Below are 21,222 nucleotides of genomic sequence, written 5' to 3'. Positions count from 1 at the left end.
GATTTGGGGGCTATTTTGTTACACAGCATCATCACAGCAAAAGCTGACCAATACAAACAGGCAAGTTCTATCTTCAAGCTTCAGGACTGTGACATTGTAAATCAACACTTAAGGTTTTAACCAGGGTGGGCCAGTGCTAAGCAGATGTTCTCAAAAGAAGCAAAGCCTGAGATTGAGAGAGACCTGGATGTGAATCCTTGCTTTGTCATGAAGGGATAGTATAGAGGGTAGCGATTAAAAAACACATTCTCTGGAATCAAGTTGCTTGGGTTCAAATCTCAGTGCTGCCACTTACAAGCCATGTAACCTGGGACTAGTTCCTTAACTTCTGGGCCTCAGTTTCCTCATCTGTGAAATGGAAATGATTCTAGTACCAGCCTCACAGGGGCATTATGTTGATTAAATGAGCTAACCTCTGTGATGTGCTGTTAGTTGCTACTTTTCAGTCATTGTGGGTGAGCTTGGCTTGGCAACTTTACTTCCAGAACCTTGCCATGTATCCAGCACACTGTTTTTTTGGATTATTAGAAACCCTAGCTAGCATGGTGTAGCTTTCTAGGCATCAAAGTCCTTCTTGGGCTGTCTCCATAGCAACTCCAAGCATAGACTCTGGAGCTGGACATACTCAAGTTCTAATCTTGTGACCTTGGGCAAGTGATTTAACTCTCTTTGCCTCAGTTTGCTCTTCTGTAAAATGACAGCAATAACTTCACATGCCGCTGGGGGTACTGTGAGAATCAAATGAAATAGTGTATTTTTTACAGAAGCACTTAGCACAGCCCCTGGCTCATAGATGGTGTTACTGGCTATTCTTGGAGAAAGGTGACCTATTAAGAGAGCTGTCTGCTTCCAGGCCTAGGCCTGCAGACAGGGTGTGACCAGAGCACTCCATTCATGCCAGTAGGACCCTTTGAGCCTTTTCCCCCAAGGGTGGCAGGAGCCAGGCATGGAGAATCAGCAAAGCCCACCTAGTACCTCCTTCTCCTGTATCTCCTGGCTGTCTGGCTTGATCCAGAAGACACATGAGGGCCCCCTTCCTCTGCAGAAGCTCCTGGTAGGAACCCATCTCTGCGATGGCCCCATTTGCCAGCACTATGATCCAATCAGCCTGGGGCAGGATGTGGAGTGCGTGCGTCACGAGAATCCGTGTCTGGGCAGGGAAGGGGTAGAAGTTACACACATGTGGCCGGGTGCAGTGGCTCATGCCTGTAATCCCAACACTTTGGGAAGCCAAAGCATGTGGATCACTTGAGGCCAGAAGTTCGAGACCAGCCTGGCTGACACGGCTAAGCCCTGTCTCTACTAAAAATACAAAAATTAGCTAGGTAAGGTGGTGCACACCTGTAGTCTCAGCTACTTTGGAGGCTAAGGCAAGAGAATCACTTGAACCTGGGAGGTGGAGCTTGCAGTGAGGCGAGATTGGACCACAGCACTCCATCCTGGGTGACAGAGCAAGACTCTGTCAAGAAAGGAAAGAAAGAAAAGAAAAGAAAGAAGAAAAGAAAAGAAACAAAGGAAGGAAGGAAAGAGAGAGAGAGAGAAAGAAAGAAAAAAAAATGTACGGCCGGGCGCAGTGGCTCATGCCTATAATCCCAGCACTTTGGGAGGCCGAGGCGGGTGGATCACCTGAGGTCAGGAGTTCGAGACCAGCCTGGCCAACAGGGTGAAACCCTGTCTCTACTAAAAATACAAAAAATTAGCCGGGCGTGGTGGCGGGCACCTGTAGTCCCAGCTACTTGGGAGGCTGAGGCAGGAGAATGGCGTGAACCCAGGAGCCGGAGCTTCCAGTGAGCGGAGATCGCACCACTGCCCTCCAGACTGAAAGACAGAGCGAGACTCCATCTCAAAAAAAAAAAAAAAAGAAAAAAGTTACACATATGTGCTTGGCCAGCCTCCTGAGCTGGGGGTTGGGGTGGCGGTATTGTCCCTGGACTCAGAGTGGGGACAGCTCCCCTTCTTGTGCTCCTGCCACCTTTCTTGTAAACAGCATATCCAAATAGAGAAACAGAGGGGACTCCCCTAGCCTGTGTCTCAAAACAAGAAGACAAGGAGTACATCTGACCCTGGCCAATCATCCACGGCAAAGCTGTAGTAGTTAAATCACAGATCCATAAGGAAGAAACACCTGCTGTTGTAAGCTGCTGGGATCTGGGGGTTGTTTGTTACATAGCATTGTCACAGCAAAAGCTGACCAATACAAAGAGGAAATTGGACTCAAGTGGAAGGGGGAGGTGAGATAAACTTGGGTTAGGACTGGATGCTAAGTGCTTCCTCTGCCTTTGCCCTGTACTGTCTGACACATGTTCCCAAACTTACTGTTCCCTGGAGTAGCCCACCAGGCCCAATGACCTGGTTGAAGACATGCTGGCCAACGTGGGCATCCAGGGCCGCCAGGGGGTCATCCAGCAGGTACACAGCTGCCTTTCTGTATACAGCCCGGGCCAGGCTCAGCCGCTGCTTCTGGCCTCCGGAGAGATTCATGCCCTGTGGCCACAAAAGGAACAGTGGCCTGAGTCAGCATCTACAGGGTGAAACTGGGGTGCCCAGGCTGCGGCAGGTCAGGGCACACCTGCCCATCAGGGTGAGGTACAGCTCAACATGCCTATTCCCTGGAGACAGGCCCAGCTTCCAAGGCACTCGCTCTCGAGCCAACAATGCCTCCATCCTTACCCGACCTCACTTCTCCACTCCCCAAGCACGCTTCCTGGAGGAGTTACCCACACTTCCCAATCCACTCTGTCTCCTCCTGCTCACTCTCTGTATCTCTTTGAGTCCAACTCCTGTTTCCCTTTCTCCACTGAGACCACCATCCATTTCCCTATTCCCTCATCCAGTGGCAGCTTTTCAGTCCTACTTTTTTATTTTAATTTTAATTTTTTTCTTTTAGTTTTTATTGATATGTAATAGTTGTAACTATTTGAGGGGCACAAGTGGTATTTGGATACCTGTAGGGCAGTGGTCCCCAGCCTTTTTGGCACCAGGGACCAGTTTTGTAGAAGACGATTTTTCCATGGACCTGGGGGCAGGGGGATGGTCCGGGGGATGGTTTCAGGATGATTCAAGCACATTACGTTTATTGTGCACTTCTAGTATTATTATTACTGTTGTTGTCATTGTTATTATTGAGATGGAGTTTTGCTCTTGTCACCCAGGCTGGAGTGCAATGGCATGATCTTGACTCACTGCAACCTCTGCCTCCTGGGTCCAAGCAATTCTCCTGCCTCAGCCTCCTGAGTAGCTGGAATTACAGGCACCCACTACCACGCCTGGCTAGTTTCTGTATTTTTAGTAGAGATGGGGTTTCACCATGTTGGCCAGGCTGGTCTTGAACTCCTGCCCTCAGGTGATCCACCCACCTTGGCCTCCCAAAGTGCTGGGATTACAGGCGTGAGCCACTGTGCCCGGCCTACTTGTATTATTATTACATTGTAATATATAATGACTCACCATCATGCAGTATCAGTGGGAGCCCTGAGCTTGTTTTCCTGAAACTAGATAGTCCCTTCTGGGGATGATGGGAGGCAGTGACAGATCATCAGGCATTAGATTCTCATAAGATCCCTCACATGTGCAGTTTACAGTAGGGTTTGTGCTCCTATGAGAATCTAATGCTGCCACTGATCTGACGGGAGGTGGAGCTCAGGCGATGATGGGAACAATAAGGAATGGCTGTAAATACAGATGAAACCTCACTCGCCTGCCCTCTGCCCACCTCCTGCTGTGCTGCCTGCCCAGTTCCTAACAGGCCACAGACTGGTGCTGATCCATGGCCCGGGGGTTGGGGACCCCTGCTGTAGACAATATGTAATGATCAAATCAGGGTAACTGAAATAGTCATCACCTCAAATATTTATCTTTTGTATTGGGAACACAACAATCCTTCTCTTCTAGCTATCTTGAAATATACAAGTAAATGATCATTAACTATAATTTCCCTTGTGCACTATTGATTACTTTAACTTATTCCTTCTATCTAGGCCTTCTTGTCTTTCATTCATTCTTTTAAAACTTATTTTTATTTATTTTTGAGATGGAGTTCCACTCTGTCACCCAGGCTGGAGTGCAATGGCTTGATCTCGGCTCACTGCAACCTCTGCCTACTGGGTTCAAGCGATTCTCCTGCCTCAGCCTCCCAAGTAGCTGGGATTACAGGAACGCCACCATGCCTGGCTAATTTTTGTATTTTTAGTAGAGATGGGGCTTCACCATGTTGGCCAGGCTGGTCTCAAACTCCTGACCTCAAGCAACCCTCCCGCCTTGGCTTCCCAAAGTGCTGGGATTACAGGCATGAGCCACCGTACCCAGCCATTCATTCATTCTTACATTCAGTCATTCCACTAATAACTACTGCCTCGTTATCATAAACCAGGCATGGTTCTAGGTAGGCTCTGGGGAAACAGCAATAAGCAAAACAAAGTTGCTGCTCTCTTAATGGATCCATCATTCTCATGAAGGGGACAGAGACAGGCAATCCATAAACAAGTAACGCAGACAGCACACCAGGTGGAAAGTGCTATGAAGAATAAACAGTAAAGCAGGGGGAGCCAGGTGCAGGGGCTCACGCCTGTAATCCCAGCACTTTGGGAGGCGGAGCTGGGTGGATCACTTGAGGTTAGCAGTTTGAGACCAGCCTGGCCAACATGGTGAAACCCCATCTCTACTAAAAGTACAAAAAGAAATTATCCAGTTGTGGTGGCACATGGCTGTAATTCTAGCTACTCATGAGGCTGAGGTGGGAGGAATGCTTGAACTCAGGAGGTGGAGGTTACAGTGAGCCAAGATTGTGCCACTGCACTCCAGCCTGGGCAACAGAGCGAGACTCCGTCTCAGAAAAAGAAAAAAAAAAAAAAGAGAAAAAGCAGGTGCAGGTGTAGGGTGCACTAACATTAGCAGGGTGGCTGTGGTGGTAGATAAGGTGGTCAGGAAAGGCCTCTCTGTGAAGGTGATAGAAGTGAGGGATGAGCCCTGGGGACTCCTGGGGAGAGCTTTCCAGCAGAGGGAACAGCAGTGCAAAGGCCCTGGGGCCAGAGTGTGCTGTGGGGGATCAGGGAATATCACAGAGACTAAGGTGGCTGCAGTAAAGCTGAGAGATGATGATGGGAGATGGGGCTAATGGATACCAGAGCCAGGTCACAGGGACCTTGCCAGGGATTGTCATGACTTGGGCTTTGTCTCTGAGGTAAATGGGGAGATCACCTGAGGTCCGGAGTTTGAGACCAGCCTGGCCAACATGGTGAAACCCTGTCTCTACTAAAAATATAAAAATTAGCCAGGTGTGGTGGTATGTGCCTGTAATTCCAGCTACTCAGGAGGCTGAGGTATGAGAATTGCTTGAACGTGGGAGGCGGAGGTTGCAGTGAGCCGAGATTGCATCACTGCATGCCAGCCTGTGCAACAGAGCAAGACTCTGTCTCCAAAACAAAACAAAAAACAAAACCACAAGTGGTGGGCTGGATTTGGCTTGGGGTCACAGTTTGCCAACCCCTGCCCAATCCATAGCTCCAGATGCATATATCCTGTTTCTTGGACATCTCTGTCCAGACCCCTTGGTGAGGCCCAGAGAGGGGAAGCAATTACACCAACATTACTCAGCAAGGCAGGGCAGAGTAAGACAGGAGTCTAGGTCTTCTCACTCTCAGTTGTCAGAGAGCTCCTCACTGCCAATCCCTGCCACAACTCCCTGCCTCTCTCTTTGTGTCTATTTCTGCTTATCAATTAGTGATTACGTATTGAGCACCTAGCATGTGCTTGACGCTGAGCTGAGCCCTTTTTCTCCGCTACTTCCCTAACCATTCCTCTCATTTCTCCATCATACTGCCCATGATGAGTCGGGGACCCAAATGACTCCCAACTGCAATGTCTCCCTGTCCCAAAAAGACCCCCAAACTCTCACCTGCTCCCCAGCTGAAGTGTGGACTCCCTCAGGGAAGCTGTCCACATCTGGCTGCAGGGCACAGGCTTCTAGAACTCTCTCCAGCCAGGGTGGGTCCAGCTCCTGCCCGAAGCACACATTCTCTACCACAGAGGTGTTCTGCACCCAGGCCTCCTGGGGCATGTAGGCCACAGCACCCTAAAACACAACTTACTTTGGTCACAGGAGGATGATAGGGACAGAGGTGGGATAGGTTTTGAGGAGCAGTGGGAGCTGGGCTCTCAGTGGTGGGTGAGAGGTGGAGAGAATGAGTGAAAGTGAACTTGGCTGGGATGGGGAGGGTGGGAAGGCAGCGAGGAAGTGGGGCTTTCAGGATGGGGACATCCTAGCAGACAGGCTGGGGGTGGCCTCACCTCGATGCTCACGAACCCCTCCACCTTTGACAGCTCCCCAAGGAGGGCGGACAGCAGGGAGGACTTCCCTGCCCCCACTGGACCGACAACAGCCAGCAGACAGCCCTGGGGCACCGTGAGGTTTATTCTGGACACGCAAGAGGGGAGACTTGACCTTGGTTAGGGTTCAGCCCGCCTCTGTGAGGAAGGATGAGCCCCAGACGGAGCTGAGCTTTCCTGCTCTGGGAGTCTCCAAGAGGACCTGTGGGGCTGTTCTTTTTCCCAGTCCTTGTCTAGCTATTTGAGGAACTATCCTGTGCACATCTGTGCATGTACACATGCACACAAAGCGTGCACACATGCATGCACATTTGCACACTCATACAAGCATGCTAGCATGCACAGCAACACAATGTGGGCACGCATCCACACACACACAAGTGCATGCACATATCCAATCCATGCTCACACGCATACATGTGTGCACACATGCACACCACGCACACACACACACAGAGTTGACTATAGCCTGAGGGTTTCACCAGCCTGGCCTCCTGCCTTGGCTCTTGCGATAAATAGGCTCTTTCCTCCCTCCCTCCCCCTACTCTTGGTCCCGCCCCACTCCTGTCCGCGTCCCACAGCCCATCCTCCACCCAGTGACCAGAGGGATCTGTTAAAACCCAAGTCAGATCATGACACTTCCCAGCTAAACCCGCCAGCACTCCCATTTCACTCAGGGTCAGAGCTAAAGTCCTGACCATCAGGAATGACATCTCCCGCCTCCTTCCGCTCTGTGCCTCAGCTGCTCGGCCCTGGCCTTGCTGACCTCCTTGCTGTTTCTTGAACACAAAAGGCCAGTGATTCTCACCTGGGGGTGACTGCATCCCCCAGGAGTCATTTGGCAAGACCTAGAGATATTTTTGGATGTCACAACCAGTAGGGGGTGCTGCTGGCATCTAGTGGGTAGAGATTGGGTCTGCTAAACATCCCACAATGCACACGACAGCCCCCAACAAAGAAGTTTCAGCCCAAAATATCAACCGTGCTGAGGTTGAGAAACCCAGGTCCAGGCACTCTCCTGCCCCAGGACCTTTGCTGATGCCATTCCCACCGCCTAGAAGGTTCTTCTCCCAGGCCGGGCACGGTGGCTCATGCCTGTAATCCTAGTCCTTTGGGAACTGAGGCAGGTGGATCTCTTGAGGTCAAGAGTTGGAGACCAGCCTGACGAACATGGTAAAACCCATCTCTACTAAAAATACAAAAATTAGCTGGGTGTGGTAGCATGCGCCTGTAATCCCAGCTACTCGGGAGGCTGAGGCAGGAGAATTGCTTGAATCCGGAAGGTGGAGGTTGCAGTGAGCCAAGATCATGCCATTGCACTCCAGCCTGCGTGACAGAGCAAGACTCCGTTTCAAAAAAAAAAAAAAAAAAAAAAGACAGCTCTTCTCCCAGACACTCCTTCCTTATGATCTCGGCTTGAATGCAAAGCCTTCCCTCGCTAGACATGCCATCGTACTCTGTTCCCTTGCTTTGGTTTTCTGTTTGGGCCTCACCTCTATCAGCATGTCACCCCAAGAGAGCAGGGCCCTTGTCTGTTTCCTTCGCCCTATCCCCAATACCTAGAACAGAGCGTGGCCCACACCTAGTGCTCTATCGATGAAGTGAGTGAATGACAACCAATACAAATACTACCTGGGGCATATTCCTTCTCTTCTTAGGGAGTTTCAGGGCTGTCTGAGATTTTTGGCCACAAAGATCAAGCGATAGAGTTGGAGACTATAGATGATCATGACCTCGGACTGATACAGGAGGCACAGAAGTGAGTACAGCTGATAGGGCTGAACCTTGGGGCTCCTCTCAGCCAGCCCTCCCTTGGCATCGTCTTGGCCAGCCTGGGAGCACAGGGGTGTCTCCCCCTAATGGGGGAGGCTCAGATGCCCTGGTCCCCATCTGCAGGAGATACTGGTCTATGCTGTGCAGGTCCCCACCTTCAGGAGGTAGAGATGTATCCTGAGAACCTCCCCGGCAGAGCCCCAGCCCAGCCTAACCCACCCTCCAGTCCCAGGCTGGAAACCTACACCACCTCTCAGGTGGGAGGCAGCAGGAGCCCCACGCATCTTCTCCCTAAAAACATGAGGCTGGTTACTACGGGTGTCGTTCTGTACCTGTGGAGGCAGGGAGGGCTTTCCTGGGACCAGGCGAAGGTGGCACTGTGTATGGTGATGCAATCCTTCCCGGCAGCTGCAGGGCACAAGAGGCCATTTACAGGAGACCCCTGACCTGGCCGGCCTCTGCATCGGAGAGGCCCCCAGGCACCATCCGCTGCCCCCCCAGGGGCAGAGGCTGCAGGAAGAAATCTCTCCCACTGAACAAATTGCCCTGCTACTCACTGGCTTGTGGGTGACCCCGCAGGGTTCTTGTTCTGTCCGTGTCCCATGGCTACATAATCCAGGGGGAGGCAAACTGTGGCCCAGAGACCAAATCCTGCCTGCTGCCTTTTCTTATAAATAAAGTTTTATTGGAACACGGCCACATCCATTCATTTCTATATGTCATGCTTTGAGCAGTTGTGACAGAGACTGTGTGGCCCACAGGCCTAAAATATGCACAATCTGGTCATTTATGGAAAAAGTTAGTGAATTTCTGAAATAAATTATCATCAAATCCCAGCCTTCCCAGAGTTAAGGGGGTGTTATTAATTTCACTGTGGCCGGCACAGTGTCTCATGCCTGTAATCCCAGCACTTTAGGAAGCAGAGGTGGTAGGATCACTTGAGGTCAGGAGTTTGAGACCAGCCTGGCCAACATGGCAAAACCCTGCCTCTACCAAAAAATACAAAAATTAGCCAGGCGTGGTGGTGGGCGCCTGTAATCACAGCTACTCGAGAGGCTAAGGCAGGAGAATTGCTTGAACCCAGGAGGCGGAGGTTGCAGTGAACCAAGATTGCACCACTGCACTCCAGCCTGGATGACGGAGTAAGACTGTGTCTCAAAAATAATACTAATTATTACTATTATTATTTCACTGTGATAACAAGTATAATTAGATTAGTGGTTCTTGATCCTTAAGACGTAGTTAGAATCGCCTGAAAGATTTTCTAAAAATCAAAGCTCTCATGGCTTAGCCCAGATCAACTAAATTCATCCTCACAATTAGCTGCTATAATGATTAACATGCCCATTTTGGAGATGGGAACACGGAGGCTCAGAGAGATGATCTACTTGTCAGGATCACCCAGCTAGTCAGTGCTGGGGCTGGGATTTGGACCTGGGCAGTTGAATGCCACAGGCTCGGCTTACCACTATGTGGGTGTTTTCCAGGTACACAGATTGCCCAGATTCTTCATTGCAACAAGGGAGAGGGTGTCTTGGCCCGTGGCGTAAAAGAAGGATGGGGTGGAGGGGGAAGCCCAGGTAACTTGAGCTTGGTAAGTCTCATCGTGCAATGGTGCTTGAAATGTTGCTATTTTCCAGCTTGATCAAAATGCTGTCATGCTTATTACCTGGGACTTTCTGCATGAGGACAAGGACCTGGTCTGTTAGAGCAGGAGTCCTCAACCCCCAGGCCACAGACTGGTACCAGTCTGCAGCCTCTTAGGAACTGGGCCATACAGCAGGAGGTGAGCGCAGGGCAGGTGAGCAGAGTGTCATCTGTGTTTACAGCCATTCCCCATCACTCCCATCACCGCCTGAGCTCCACCTCCTGCCAAATCAGCAGCAGCAATAGATTCTCATAGGAGCATGAACACTTGTGAACTGTGCATGTGAGGAATCTGGGTTGCATGTTCCTTTTAAGAATCTAATGCCTGATGATCTCTGTCTCCCATCACCCGCTTTGGGGCCATCTAGTTGACGGAAAGCAAGCTCAGGGCTCCCACTGGTTCTACGTTATGGTGAGTTGTATAATTATTTCATTATATAGTACAATGTAATAATAATAAAGGGCACAATAAATGGAATGTGTTTGAATCATCCCAAAACCACGCGCCTCGCCCCGGTCCGTGGGAAAACTGTCTTCCACAAAACCAGTCCCTGGTGCCAAAAAGCTTGGGGACCACTGTGTTAGAGTGTTCCCTGTTGTACACCCAGGATGGTACAAAGTGGGCACTCAGTGAGTGGTCGCTGAATGGCTAGCAGAAAGAAGAGCAGCACAGTGCCAGTTTCCAAGTGACACGCAGATGGCGTGATCTGCACGTGTCATCCATTGCCCGCAGCCCCCATCTCCCCCCAGTGCTGATGCTGGCTTGCCATTATGGGCCGGGGTGGCCCCCACATCCCCCATCCCCCATCCCTCCCACACCCCTCCTGCCAGACTCAGCACTCACCGCTTCCAGAGGAACTTGAGTCTACGGCACCAGGGTCAACTTCTTCCAGGCAGAGGAAGGTGACCAGACGGTCAAAGGACACCCGGGCCTAGGAAAACCGAAGCCGCAGGTCACCCAGCAAGAAGAGCAAAGAACTCGGGTTTTGGGTGTCGGTGTCTCAAGATGTGTGGCAACAGCTTCCTGTCTACCAAGCTCTGTGCATAGGAGGCGTGAGGACAAAGCTTTCTAGTTCATGGGAAACGATGCAACCCAAGTGGTGACCTTGATGGTGGTGATCTCCCACCTCTGCGATCCTACAAATCAGTGACACCGAAGCAAGCCAGCTGCCATTCTGCAGACAAGATCTGGGAAGAGGTGGTGGCTTTTCCAATAAGGTTATCAAGCCATTATGTGGAACAATTTCAAATGTTGTCCACCTGGGGGCGCTCTCTCCCAGTCACAAACCCATCTTTGGGGAAGAAAGAGACCAGTCGTTAAAATAGAGATTAGGCCAGGTGCAGCGGCTCATGCCGGTAATCCCAGCACTTTGGGAAGCCAAGTGCAGGAGGATCACTTGAGGCCAGGAGTTGGAGACCTGGGGAACATAGCAAGACTCTTTGTTTCTACAAAAAATTTAAAAAATTAGCCGGATGTGGTGGCCCATGCCTGTAGTCCCAGCTACTCAGGAGGCTGGGAGGTAGAAGCATCACTTGAGTCCAGGAGTTTGAGCATGCAGTGAGCTGAGATCGTGCCACTGCACTCCAGCCTGGGTGACAGAGTGAGACACTGTCTCGATAAATAAATAAAATAAATAAATAAATAAATAAGGCGGCCAGGCGCGGTGGCTCATGCCTGTAATCCTAGCACTTTGGGAGGCTGAGGCGGGCTTATTACATGAGGTCGGGAGTTCAAGACCAGCCTGGCCTGGCCAACATGGTGAAACCCTGTCTCTACTAAAAACACAATAAATAAATAAATAAGACTGGGTGCAGTGGCTCATGTCTGTAATCAGCACTTTGGGAGGCCAAGGTGGGCAGATCACCTGAGGTCAGTGGTTCAAGACCTGCCTGGCCAACATGGTGAAATCTCATCTCTGCTAAAAATACAAAAAAAAAAAAAAAAAAATTAGCTGGGCATGGTTGTGCATGCCTGTGGTCCCAGCTACTTGGCAGGCTGGGGCAGGAGAATCACTTGAATCTGCAAGGTAGATCTTGCAGTGAGCCGAGATTGCACCACTGCACTCCAGCCTGGGTGACAGAGTGAGACTCCATCTCAAATAAATAAATAAATAAAAATAAAAAATAAAAAACATGGAGATGGCTCAGGTATGCCGCCGTTTCTTGTTTTCATCATGCTGAAAGGACTAGAGATAGCAAAGGAAGAGAAACAAAATCGCTTTGTATAAAAAAGGGAACTGACATGATTGCTTGTATGTGGAATTGCTGGGCAGATGGACAAGTATGCATGTCCTGAGGGTGTGTGTGGAAAGGTCTGCACATTGCCCTCCAAAGGCTGACCCCTTCCAGATGTATTTGCTGTACTCTCTGCCCGCCTCTGTTCTTGCCCCTACCTGCCTCTTTTCCAGCTCCACACCATCCCTCTCCCTCCCACTCTGTCTTCCCTCTCCTCTGCAAATGGCAGGGGTAGGGAAGCTGGAGCCAGGTGTAGCCCACACACTCTCCCAGGATGGCTCCAGCCCTTGCACCCACCTCACCTGGACTAGGGAGTGGATGGAGAAGGGCAGGAAAGCCTGGGCCTTGTTGAGGATGTTGAGAACTGTGAGAGTCACAAAGGCTTTCTCTGCATCCATAGCATTCTCGGCCACCAGAGTGTGGACAGCAAACACCACCAGTGCGACCTGGGGGGACACGTGGGGCAACAGTGAGACACGCAAGCATGGATAGGGCAGCCTGGGCAAGCTGTGGTGACTGCACGGTCCATGTGGCCCACCCGCCATGTCCGCATGTGCTTCCCTCTGTAGATCCCACTCCCAGTCCTGCTAACACATGTCCTCTCCGCAGTCATAAGCTACATAAGGCTCTCTCTAAAGACACAGCGCATTGCTAATGGTGATGAGTGTGCAGCCCCACGGCTCTAGGCGTCACTAGAACCTAGGGGAGAACCTAATGCCTCTAGGTTCCAGGCATCGGGGGACAGCAGAGTTTTTGATCTTGGTAGCCCTGTTGTTCTAGACGTGGTGGAACTTGTGATTCTAGAGTCCCTTGGAAGATGACTCTAAAGTTGCAGGCAGGAGCAGCACTTGAGGGCTCTAGGTGTTGGTGCCATTTGTGGTGCTTTTTTTTTTTTTTTTTGAGATGAAGTCTTGCTCTGTCGCCCAGGCTGGAGTACAGTGGCATGATCTCGGCTCACTGCAACCTCTGCCTCCTGGGTTCAAGTGATTCTCCTGCCTCAGACTCCCAAGTAGCTGGGATTACAGGCGCCCGCCACTGCAACCAGCTAATTTTTATATTTTTAGTAGAGACAGGGTTTCGCCATGTTGGCCAGGCTGGTCTTGAACTCCTGACCTCAGGTGATCCACCCATCTCGGCCTCCCAAAGTATTGGGACGACAGGCATGAGCCACCACACCCAGCCTATGTATCCAATTTTTTAAAACTGTGGTTTAGGAAGGTTGTTCTGACAGCAATATGAAATAAATTACAGAATGGCAGGACAAGGATCACGTCCAGTGACAGGGTGGCTATGGACATCTGCTGGCCAGGATCAGGGAAGTCACTCTGACCCAGGATTCTACCTCTGCCACCCCCCTGCATCTGTACCCTCCTCCCCACATTGGTAGAAGCCTGGAACTCTCTCTGAGAGTTCAGCAGACTTTATCAGCCACTGCCACCTTTGCTAGAATAATATGATTAATTAGTTCTTGTAGAAGACAGCAGGGACCCAGAGAGAACAGGATCCAGAATGAGTGGGTTTTGATGGACAGGGTGGTAGGATCTGGGGGGCTCCACCTACCTCACCCTGCCCCCACCCACCTCACCCTGCCCCCACCCCTGCACTCCTTCCCCAATGCTGCTCAGCATAGAGACTAGAGTGACGTCACCAGAAATGTAGACACTTGGAAGGACACCAGCAACACAGAGAAGAGGAGGCCGGAGGTCCGCAAGGCGCCCAGCTCCTGGCCTCGGATGCCCAGGACTCTGTCGAGAAAGGCTCCCTCCCAGCCATGGAACTTGATGGTCTTCGAGTTCCTGAGGATAGAGCTGGTGAGCCGTGCCCGTGAGTCCTTCTGCCTCATTTGCTCCTCCTGGGATCGGAGGGGAGAAGAGAGATGAAGACAGGGACAGTTGAGAATTCTTCCCTGCACCCTGACAGCCACCCTTCAGCAAATCCCATTCATCTCACCAAACTGCGTCCCAAACCTGTCTGCCTCTCAGCATCTCTGACCCTCACTCCTGGTCCAACCACCATCATCCTGTACCTGGACTTCTGCAGGAGTGCCCCTGGGACAGTGTGCCCCACGGAGGAAGCCTCTGATGCCTGGAGAACAGAGGCAGCCTGAGCCCACCTGGGTATGGCACCATCAGGAAGGCTACCTGGAGGTGGTTGATGCCTGAGCTATGTCTTTTTTTTTTTTTTTTACCTTTTACATTTTTTGTGGAGTTGGGGTCTCGCTATGTCGCCCAGGTTGGCCTCGAGCTCCTGGGCTCAAGTGATCCTCTGCCCTCAGCCTCCTAAAATGCTGGGATTACAGCCTGAGCTAAATCTTAAATGACCAGGAAGTGGGTGCTGAGCAGGCAGAGGATGGGGGGATGGAGCTGGAGAAGAGGGAGGGGAGGGGCTTGAGATGGGGGTGGGGGGTGGGGGCTGGGGGGTAGGGGGGTGGCGGGGGCAGCTAAAACCCAGGCACAGGGAATAGCATGACTCAGAGGACACTCGGTGTGACCAGAGGAGCATGTGGGCAGGGTCACTTGGCACTTTAAAGTCAGGCAGAGGAATTCAGGGTCTCCTGTGCTTCACCATGGGGCGGGGGGCATCATCAGAGGGGCAGCTGCCTGGAGAAGGTTTTACTTTTTGAGACCGAGTCTTGCTCTGTCGCCCAGGCTGGAGTGCAGTGGTGCGGTCTCGGCTCACTATAACCTCCGCCTCCTGGGTTCAAGCGATTCTCCTGCCTGAGCCTCCCGAGTAGCTGGGATTGTAGGCGCCCGCCACCATGCCTGGCTAAATTTTGTATTTTTTGTGGAGGCAGGGTTATGCCATGTTGGCCAGGCTGGTTTTGAACTCCTGACCTCAGGTGATCTGCCCGCCTCGGCCTCCCAAAGTGCTGGGATTACAGGTGTCAGCCACTGTGGCCGGCCTAGAATGTTTTAGAGGAGGCCACACAGGAGGCTGGAGAAACAGCCCAGGTGACAGACGGACACTGGGACAGCTGGGCCAAGAGAGGAAATAAGCTCCTTCCTTCCATCCCCCATCCCTCCCTCTCTCTTTCCCGCCTTTTCTTTCCTTCCTTCCCTATCTCCTTTCTTCCTCTTTCCTTCGCTTTCTTCCTTCCCTCTTTCCTTTTCTTTCCTTCCCTCCCTCCCCGCTTTCTTTCTTCTCTCCCTCATTCCTTCTCTTCCTCCCTCAATTCTTTCCTTCCCTCCTTCCCTCTGTCCTTCTTCCCTTTTCTTGTCTTTCCTTCCCTCCCTCCTTTTCTCTCCTTCCCCTCCCTCCTTCCTCTCCTCCTTTCCTTCTTCCCTTCCTCTCTCCTTCCCTTCTTCCCTCCCTCCTTCTTCCATAGTTCACAAACACTTACTGAGAACCTTCTGCCTGCCAAGCACTAACTAGATGCCGAGTTGGCCACAGTCAGTGGCCTGTGCTGTTGCAAACTTCCAGTTAAGGAGAACAAGGCAATCAACCCCTGTCGGGTGCTTCCTGCAGGGCCCTGTAGGATGTGGGAAGTGCTGTGGGGGGAAAAAAGCAAAAACAAACCCAGGGCAGGCAAAGGAGAGGCTGCTGCTGGGAGGAGAGGGATGGACGTGCTGTTTCCTTGCTGGAGGGTGATGAGGGAAGCCGCCCTGACTACAGGGAGGTGACGGAGGGTCTTCGGGAGTGAGGGTGATCCAGGCGGAGGGAACAGCTAAAGTGAAGGCCTGCAGGGATGTGTGAGATCTGGCAGGTTTGAGGATGGGAGATGTGCGGGGAAAGGCAGGGAAGGAGGGGAGACGGGTAGAAGGTGAGGTTGGAAGCAATGAGGCCAGCTCAGGGCGGGCCTGGTGGGCCACTGTGGGGTCTTTGGCTCAGTCTGAGGAAAATGGGGCCGCTGTGGGTCTGAGTAGAGGAGGGGTACAACGTATTTGGTTTGCATAGGTCTCCTCTGGCTGGGAGTGGAGAGAGGCTGAGGGCAGAAGCGGGGAGTGAGCCAGGGGCTTGCTGCTGTGACCTGGGTTACAGATCATGGGGTTTGGAGAGCCTATGCTGGGAAGGGTGACATTTTGGATGCATTTTGAAGGTGATGCCAAGCAAATCTGCTGACAGATGGGATGTGAGAGAAAAAGGCATTCAACTGACCCAGGGCCTGTGGCCTGAACACTGGAGGGACGGAGCCACTGTCCATTGAGACGGTAGTGGGAGGGGGTGCAGGTCTGAGTGATGGGCAGCTCACAGACGACAAGAACAAAGCCAGACCCGTGGGCTCGCACTCAGCTCTCCCCTCCCCATCTCCCACACCAGGACCTGTGGCTTCCTCCCTACTTCCTGCCTGGTCCGTCCCTTTCCCAAAAGCCAGACCTGATGGTGGTTCCTTTTCTTGGTGATGAAGAAATTCAGAGGGAGGAGGCTCAGGAAGACAGCGATGGCAGTGAGGGCGGAGGGCCCCAGGAGCTGGGGACAGAAGGGGCAGGATGTCAGGAGATCCCGAGGAGCCCAGCTCTCAGAGGCACGTGAACCAGAGCAACTCCATCTTGAATAGGGGCTGGGTAAAATGAGGCTGAGACCTACTGGGCTGCATTCCCAGACGGTTAAGGTATTGTAAGTCACAGGATGAGATAGGAGGTCGGCACAAGATACAGGTCACAAAGACCTTCCTGATAAAACAGGTTGCAGTAAAGAAGGCGGCCAAATCCCACCAAAACCAAGATGGCTACGAGAGTGACCTCCCGTCATCCTCACTGCTACACTCCACCAGCACCATGACAGTTTACAAATGCCATGGCAACATCAGGAAGTTACCCTATATGGTCTAAGAAGGAAAGGCATGAATAATCCACCACTTGTTTAGCACATCATCAAGAAATAACCATAAAAATGGGCAACCAGCAGCCCTCTGGGTTGCTCTCTCTATGGAGTAGCCATTCTTTTAGATCTTTACTTTACTAAAAAACTTGCTTTTGGCCGGGCACGGTGGATCATGCCTGTAATCCCAGCACTTTGGGAGGCCGGAGGCGGGCGGATCACCTGAGGTCAGGAGTTCGAGACCAGCCTGGCCAACATAGTGAAACACAGTCTCTACTAAAAATATAAAAACTAGCCAGGTGTGGTGGTGGGCACCTGTGATCTCAGCTACTCGAGAGGCTGAGGCAGGAGAATAGCTTGAACCCGGGAGGCGGAGCTTACAGTGAGCCACACTCGCACCACTGCACTCCAGCCTGGGCGGCAGAGTGAGACTCCATCTCAAAAAACAAACAAACAAACACTTGCTTTCACTTTATGGACTCGCCCTGAATTCTTTCTTGCATGAGATCCAAGAACCCTCTCTTGGGATCTGGATCAGGACCCCTTTTCTGTAACATAGCTGCAGATCCTGAAGGTGGTCAGACTTGGGTCCTAAAATGGGGATGTCAGGGAATCTGATAAGGGCAGCCACCAGGTCCCAGGGATCTGTGCTCATGGGGTCTGCTGTGTCAGGAGATGCCTGCTGAAGGTGGGGTCCTTCAATGTCAGGGAGGGAAACAGCCCTCTTACACAATAGGGAGAGAGTTATATTCAAGACAGATTGTGCACACACACGAGTGGGACTGGGGGGTGTTCCCAGCCACAACAGTAAAGTTGAGACCTATGGAATCAGGACCTGGTTCAAATCCTGACCCTGAGAGTTTTGAGTGTGGCCTTGGGGCAAGTCACCTCCCTCAGGTGCAATTCTCTTGTCTGCAAAATGGGAATAGAGTTGTTCTCATTGGGCATTTTCTCTTATTGCGTTTAATTATTTTCCTAATCTTCATTTCATCCCTCGCAAGGGTTGTCAGATTTAGTAAATCATCATACAGAATGCCCAGTTACATTTGAAGATAAAGAGTGAATAAGGTTTTAGTCTAAGTCTCGTGAAATATTTGGGACATACACTGAGAAATTCTTCCGTTTGTCTGAAACTCACACTTCATTGAATGTCCTGTGTTTCTCTGGCAACCCTGCTCCCCCACCAACGTGGTGATTTTGGGATAGTTATCTTCCCCCTCTCAGCTTTGGTTTCTAGATCTGGAAAATGTGGAAGTCGGGGGTAGAATAAATGATTTTTAAGTTGCTGTGACTTTCTGAGATTTCTGCACAGGTTATTTGGATCCATTCTCTTGACAAGCCCCACCCCAACTCCAGTCTGTGTGCCTCAGTTTCCCGTCTCAGTCCTTAGGAACACTATGTTTATTTATTTATTTATTTATTTAGAGATGGATTCCTGTTCTGTGACCCAGGCTGGAGTGGAGTCTCATGATCTTGGCTCACTGCAACCTCTGCTTCCCAAGCGATTCTCCTGTCTCAGCCTCCTGAGTAGCTGGGATTACAGGCGTGTGTCACTCGGCTAATTTTTGTATTTTTAGTAGAGATGGGGTTTCACCACGTTGCCCAGGCTGGTCGCGAACTCCTGGCCTCAAGTGATCCACCCACCTCAGCCTCCCAAAGTGCTGATATTACAGGTTTGAGCCACCCCACCTGGCCTGGGAACACTATTTTCTAACCTTGGGCCAGTTTGTTTCATTTATGCGGCAATGGCGCTACCTACTGGCTCAATGGAGAAGTGCGCAGAGGGTAAACACCAGCCCACAACAGGGCTTAGAAAAACACTCAAGGAATGTGAGCAGAAGATGAACATCTCTGTCTGGGGGGAAAATGGTATCATTAAACTGTAGCAACCTCAGTGTCCACTCCTCCTTCACCAAGACCTCACGGTGATGTTAGGAACTGTCTACCAAGAGGCAGGAAAAGTACACAAGCGAAGTAACATGGTGCATTATCTATGGATATCTTGTTGGTCTCATCTAATTTTTTTTTTTTTTTTTTTTTTTTTTTTTAGAAGGAGTCTCACTCTGTCGTCCAGGCTGCGGTGCAGTGATGTGATCTCAGCTCACTGCAACCTCCACCTCCCGGGTTCAAGTGATTCTCCTGCCTCAGCCTCCCTAGTAGCTGGGATTACAGGCACATGCCACCATGCCCAGCTAATTTTTATATTTTCAGTAGAGACGGGGTTTTGCCATGTTGGCCAGGCTGGTCTTGAACTCCTGACCTCAAGTGTTCTGCCGGCCTTGACCTCCCAAAGTGCTGGGATTACAGGCGTGAGCCACTGTGCCCCGCCTGGTCTCATCTGATTTTTAGCAACGGTGGGGTCAACCTGATTAATTGCCCTGAATTTTCCCGTGTTCTTCCTCTCTCCCTCTCTTTCTTCCTAATGATGACATTTATGTACTGCACATGAAGCCCTGTCTGAGTGCCTTATGTTGTAATTGCTAAGCACCTGCCTATTGTTTGCAAGGCCCTGGAATACAAGGTGAAGACACTGGAAAAAGTCCTGGCCCCTAGCCCTAGCAAAAACAATCATATGCATGAGCATTCGAGTTTTTTTTGGAATATTCAGCAATTACAATCAAAATGCCATTAACAGTTTTTACAAGGCCAGGCACAGTGGCTCATGCCCGTAATCCCAGCACTTTGGGAGGCTGAGGTGGGCAGATCACCTGAGGTCAGGAGTTCAGGACCAGCCCAGCCAACATGGTGAAACCCAGTTTCTACTAAAAATACAAAAATTAGCCAGATGTCTTGGTGCACGCCTGTAATCCCAGCTACTCAGGAGGCTGAGGCTGGATAATTGCTTGAACCTGGGAGGTGGAGGTTGCAGTGAGCCGAAGTTGTGCCATTGCACCAAAGCCTGGGCAACACAGTGAGACTCTGTCTCAAAAAAAAAAAAATCAAAAGGATACTATTTCATGACATATGAAAATGATATGCACTTCAAATGTCAGCATCCATAAATAGAGTTTTATTGGAGGAATACCATGCCTGTTTGCTTAGTAAGGTCTACAGCCACTTCTGCACTCCAAGGGCAGAGATGAATATTTGCAGAAGAGATGGTGTGGCCTCCAGTGTAAAAAGCATCTACTGTCTTATCCTTTATGGAAAAGTAACTAATGATAATATTACAAATACCTACAGGGTGCAGTTGTGTGCCCGGCACCCTTTTAAGTGCTTTCTACATATGGGCTGGTTTTATGCCTCAGCCCCTCTGGGGCAGGAGTGCTACTGTTAATTATGATCCTCACGTTGGAGACAAGAACAGGAGGCACAGAGAGAGTAGGTTCCTTGCACACGGATTCACAACTGGTAAGTGGTCAGAAGCAGGATTTGAGCCTAGGCAGTTCCCGATACAGAGTCTAATTTTATTTTTATTTTTATTTATTTGTTGGAGACAGAGTCTCACTCTGTCACCCAGGCTGGAGTGCAGTGGCATTATCTCAGCTCACTGCAACTTCCACCTCCAAGGCTCAAGCGATTCTCCTGCCTCAGCCTCCTGAGTGGATGGGGTTATAGGCACCCACCACTATGCCCGGCTAATTTTTGTATCTTTCAGCAGAGACGGGGTTGGCCAGGCTGGTCTGGAACTCCTGGCCTCAAGTGATCCACCCATCTCAGCCCCCCAATTGCTGAGATTATAGGCATGAGCCACTGTGCCTGGCCCAGAGTCTGATTTTAATTTAAAAAAAGAAAATCCTATACCACAACGTTAAAGGAATGAAGTTGGAAAGTAAATGTTTTGTTTGTTTTGTTTGGTTGTTTCCTGATGGCTACTTTGTGTTTTTTGAACACTAAGTAGCAATTTTTCCCCCTAAAATGTTCTCCTCTTGTGTTTTGTGGACAGTGGCTATGGTGGTGCCCCAGGGTTACTGGTAACTTCAAAACATGGTTAACTTGCCTACTGGGTACCCTAATAGCACATGGGGAAGTATCAACGTCATCGTCATCATCATCATCATCTTTCTACAGAGGAAACTGAGGCCCAGAGACGGTGAACTTCCTGCCCAAGGTCAAGTGAAGGTCATCCTTATTGAGGGCTTTTCCCATCATATCAGACAATAGTAGGCAAATTGAGACAGGATTGGAGGAGGAGGAGAAGGAGGAGATGGGGGTGGAAGGGGAGGAGAAAAAGGAGGAGAGGAAGAAGAAAGGGAAGAGAAGGAGAGGGAAGAGGAGAGGGAAGAGGAGAGGGAAGAGGAGAGGGAAGAGGAGAGGGAAGAGGAGAGGGAAGAGGAGAGGGAAGAGGAGAGGGAAGAGGAGAGGGAAGAGGAGAGGGAAGAGGAGAGGGAAGAGGAGAGGGAAGAGGAGAGGGAAGAGAGGGAGGATGGTAGAGGAGAAGAGGGGAGAAGGGAAGAAGTGGGAGGGAAGATGACAGGGAGCAGAAAGGAAGAAGAAGGTGGAACAGGAGAGAGGAAGAGGAGGAGGAGGGGGAAGGAGGAAAAG

At 50.8% G+C, this 21,222-nt stretch overlaps 1 protein-coding gene across 1 annotated transcript in view; it reads right to left on the bottom strand.

The window, feature by feature from the left end:
* LOC129394282 (ATP-binding cassette sub-family C member 6-like) overlaps positions 1 to 21,222 on the bottom strand; it is a 45,047-nt gene that overhangs the window by 7,994 nt on the left and 15,831 nt on the right. Inside the window, exons 8-16 of the mRNA XM_055100212.2 lie at positions 16,294 to 16,386; positions 13,628 to 13,831; positions 12,282 to 12,425; positions 10,589 to 10,676; positions 8,430 to 8,505; positions 6,286 to 6,412; positions 5,894 to 6,070; positions 2,317 to 2,484; positions 976 to 1,150 (exon numbers count right to left, since the gene is read on the bottom strand). Of these exons, the coding sequence (XP_054956187.1) occupies positions 976 to 1,150; positions 2,317 to 2,484; positions 5,894 to 6,070; positions 6,286 to 6,412; positions 8,430 to 8,505; positions 10,589 to 10,676; positions 12,282 to 12,425; positions 13,628 to 13,831; positions 16,294 to 16,386 (1,252 nt within the window). The remainder of the gene's footprint in view (positions 1 to 975; positions 1,151 to 2,316; positions 2,485 to 5,893; positions 6,071 to 6,285; positions 6,413 to 8,429; positions 8,506 to 10,588; positions 10,677 to 12,281; positions 12,426 to 13,627; positions 13,832 to 16,293; positions 16,387 to 21,222) is intronic.

Source organism: Pan paniscus, chromosome 18, assembly GCF_029289425.2.
Source record: "Pan paniscus chromosome 18, NHGRI_mPanPan1-v2.0_pri, whole genome shotgun sequence".
NCBI lineage: Eukaryota > Metazoa > Chordata > Mammalia > Primates > Hominidae > Pan > Pan paniscus.
The sequence above is the reverse complement of the archived record's forward strand: the minus strand, read 5'-3'. Positions and strand labels throughout refer to the sequence as shown.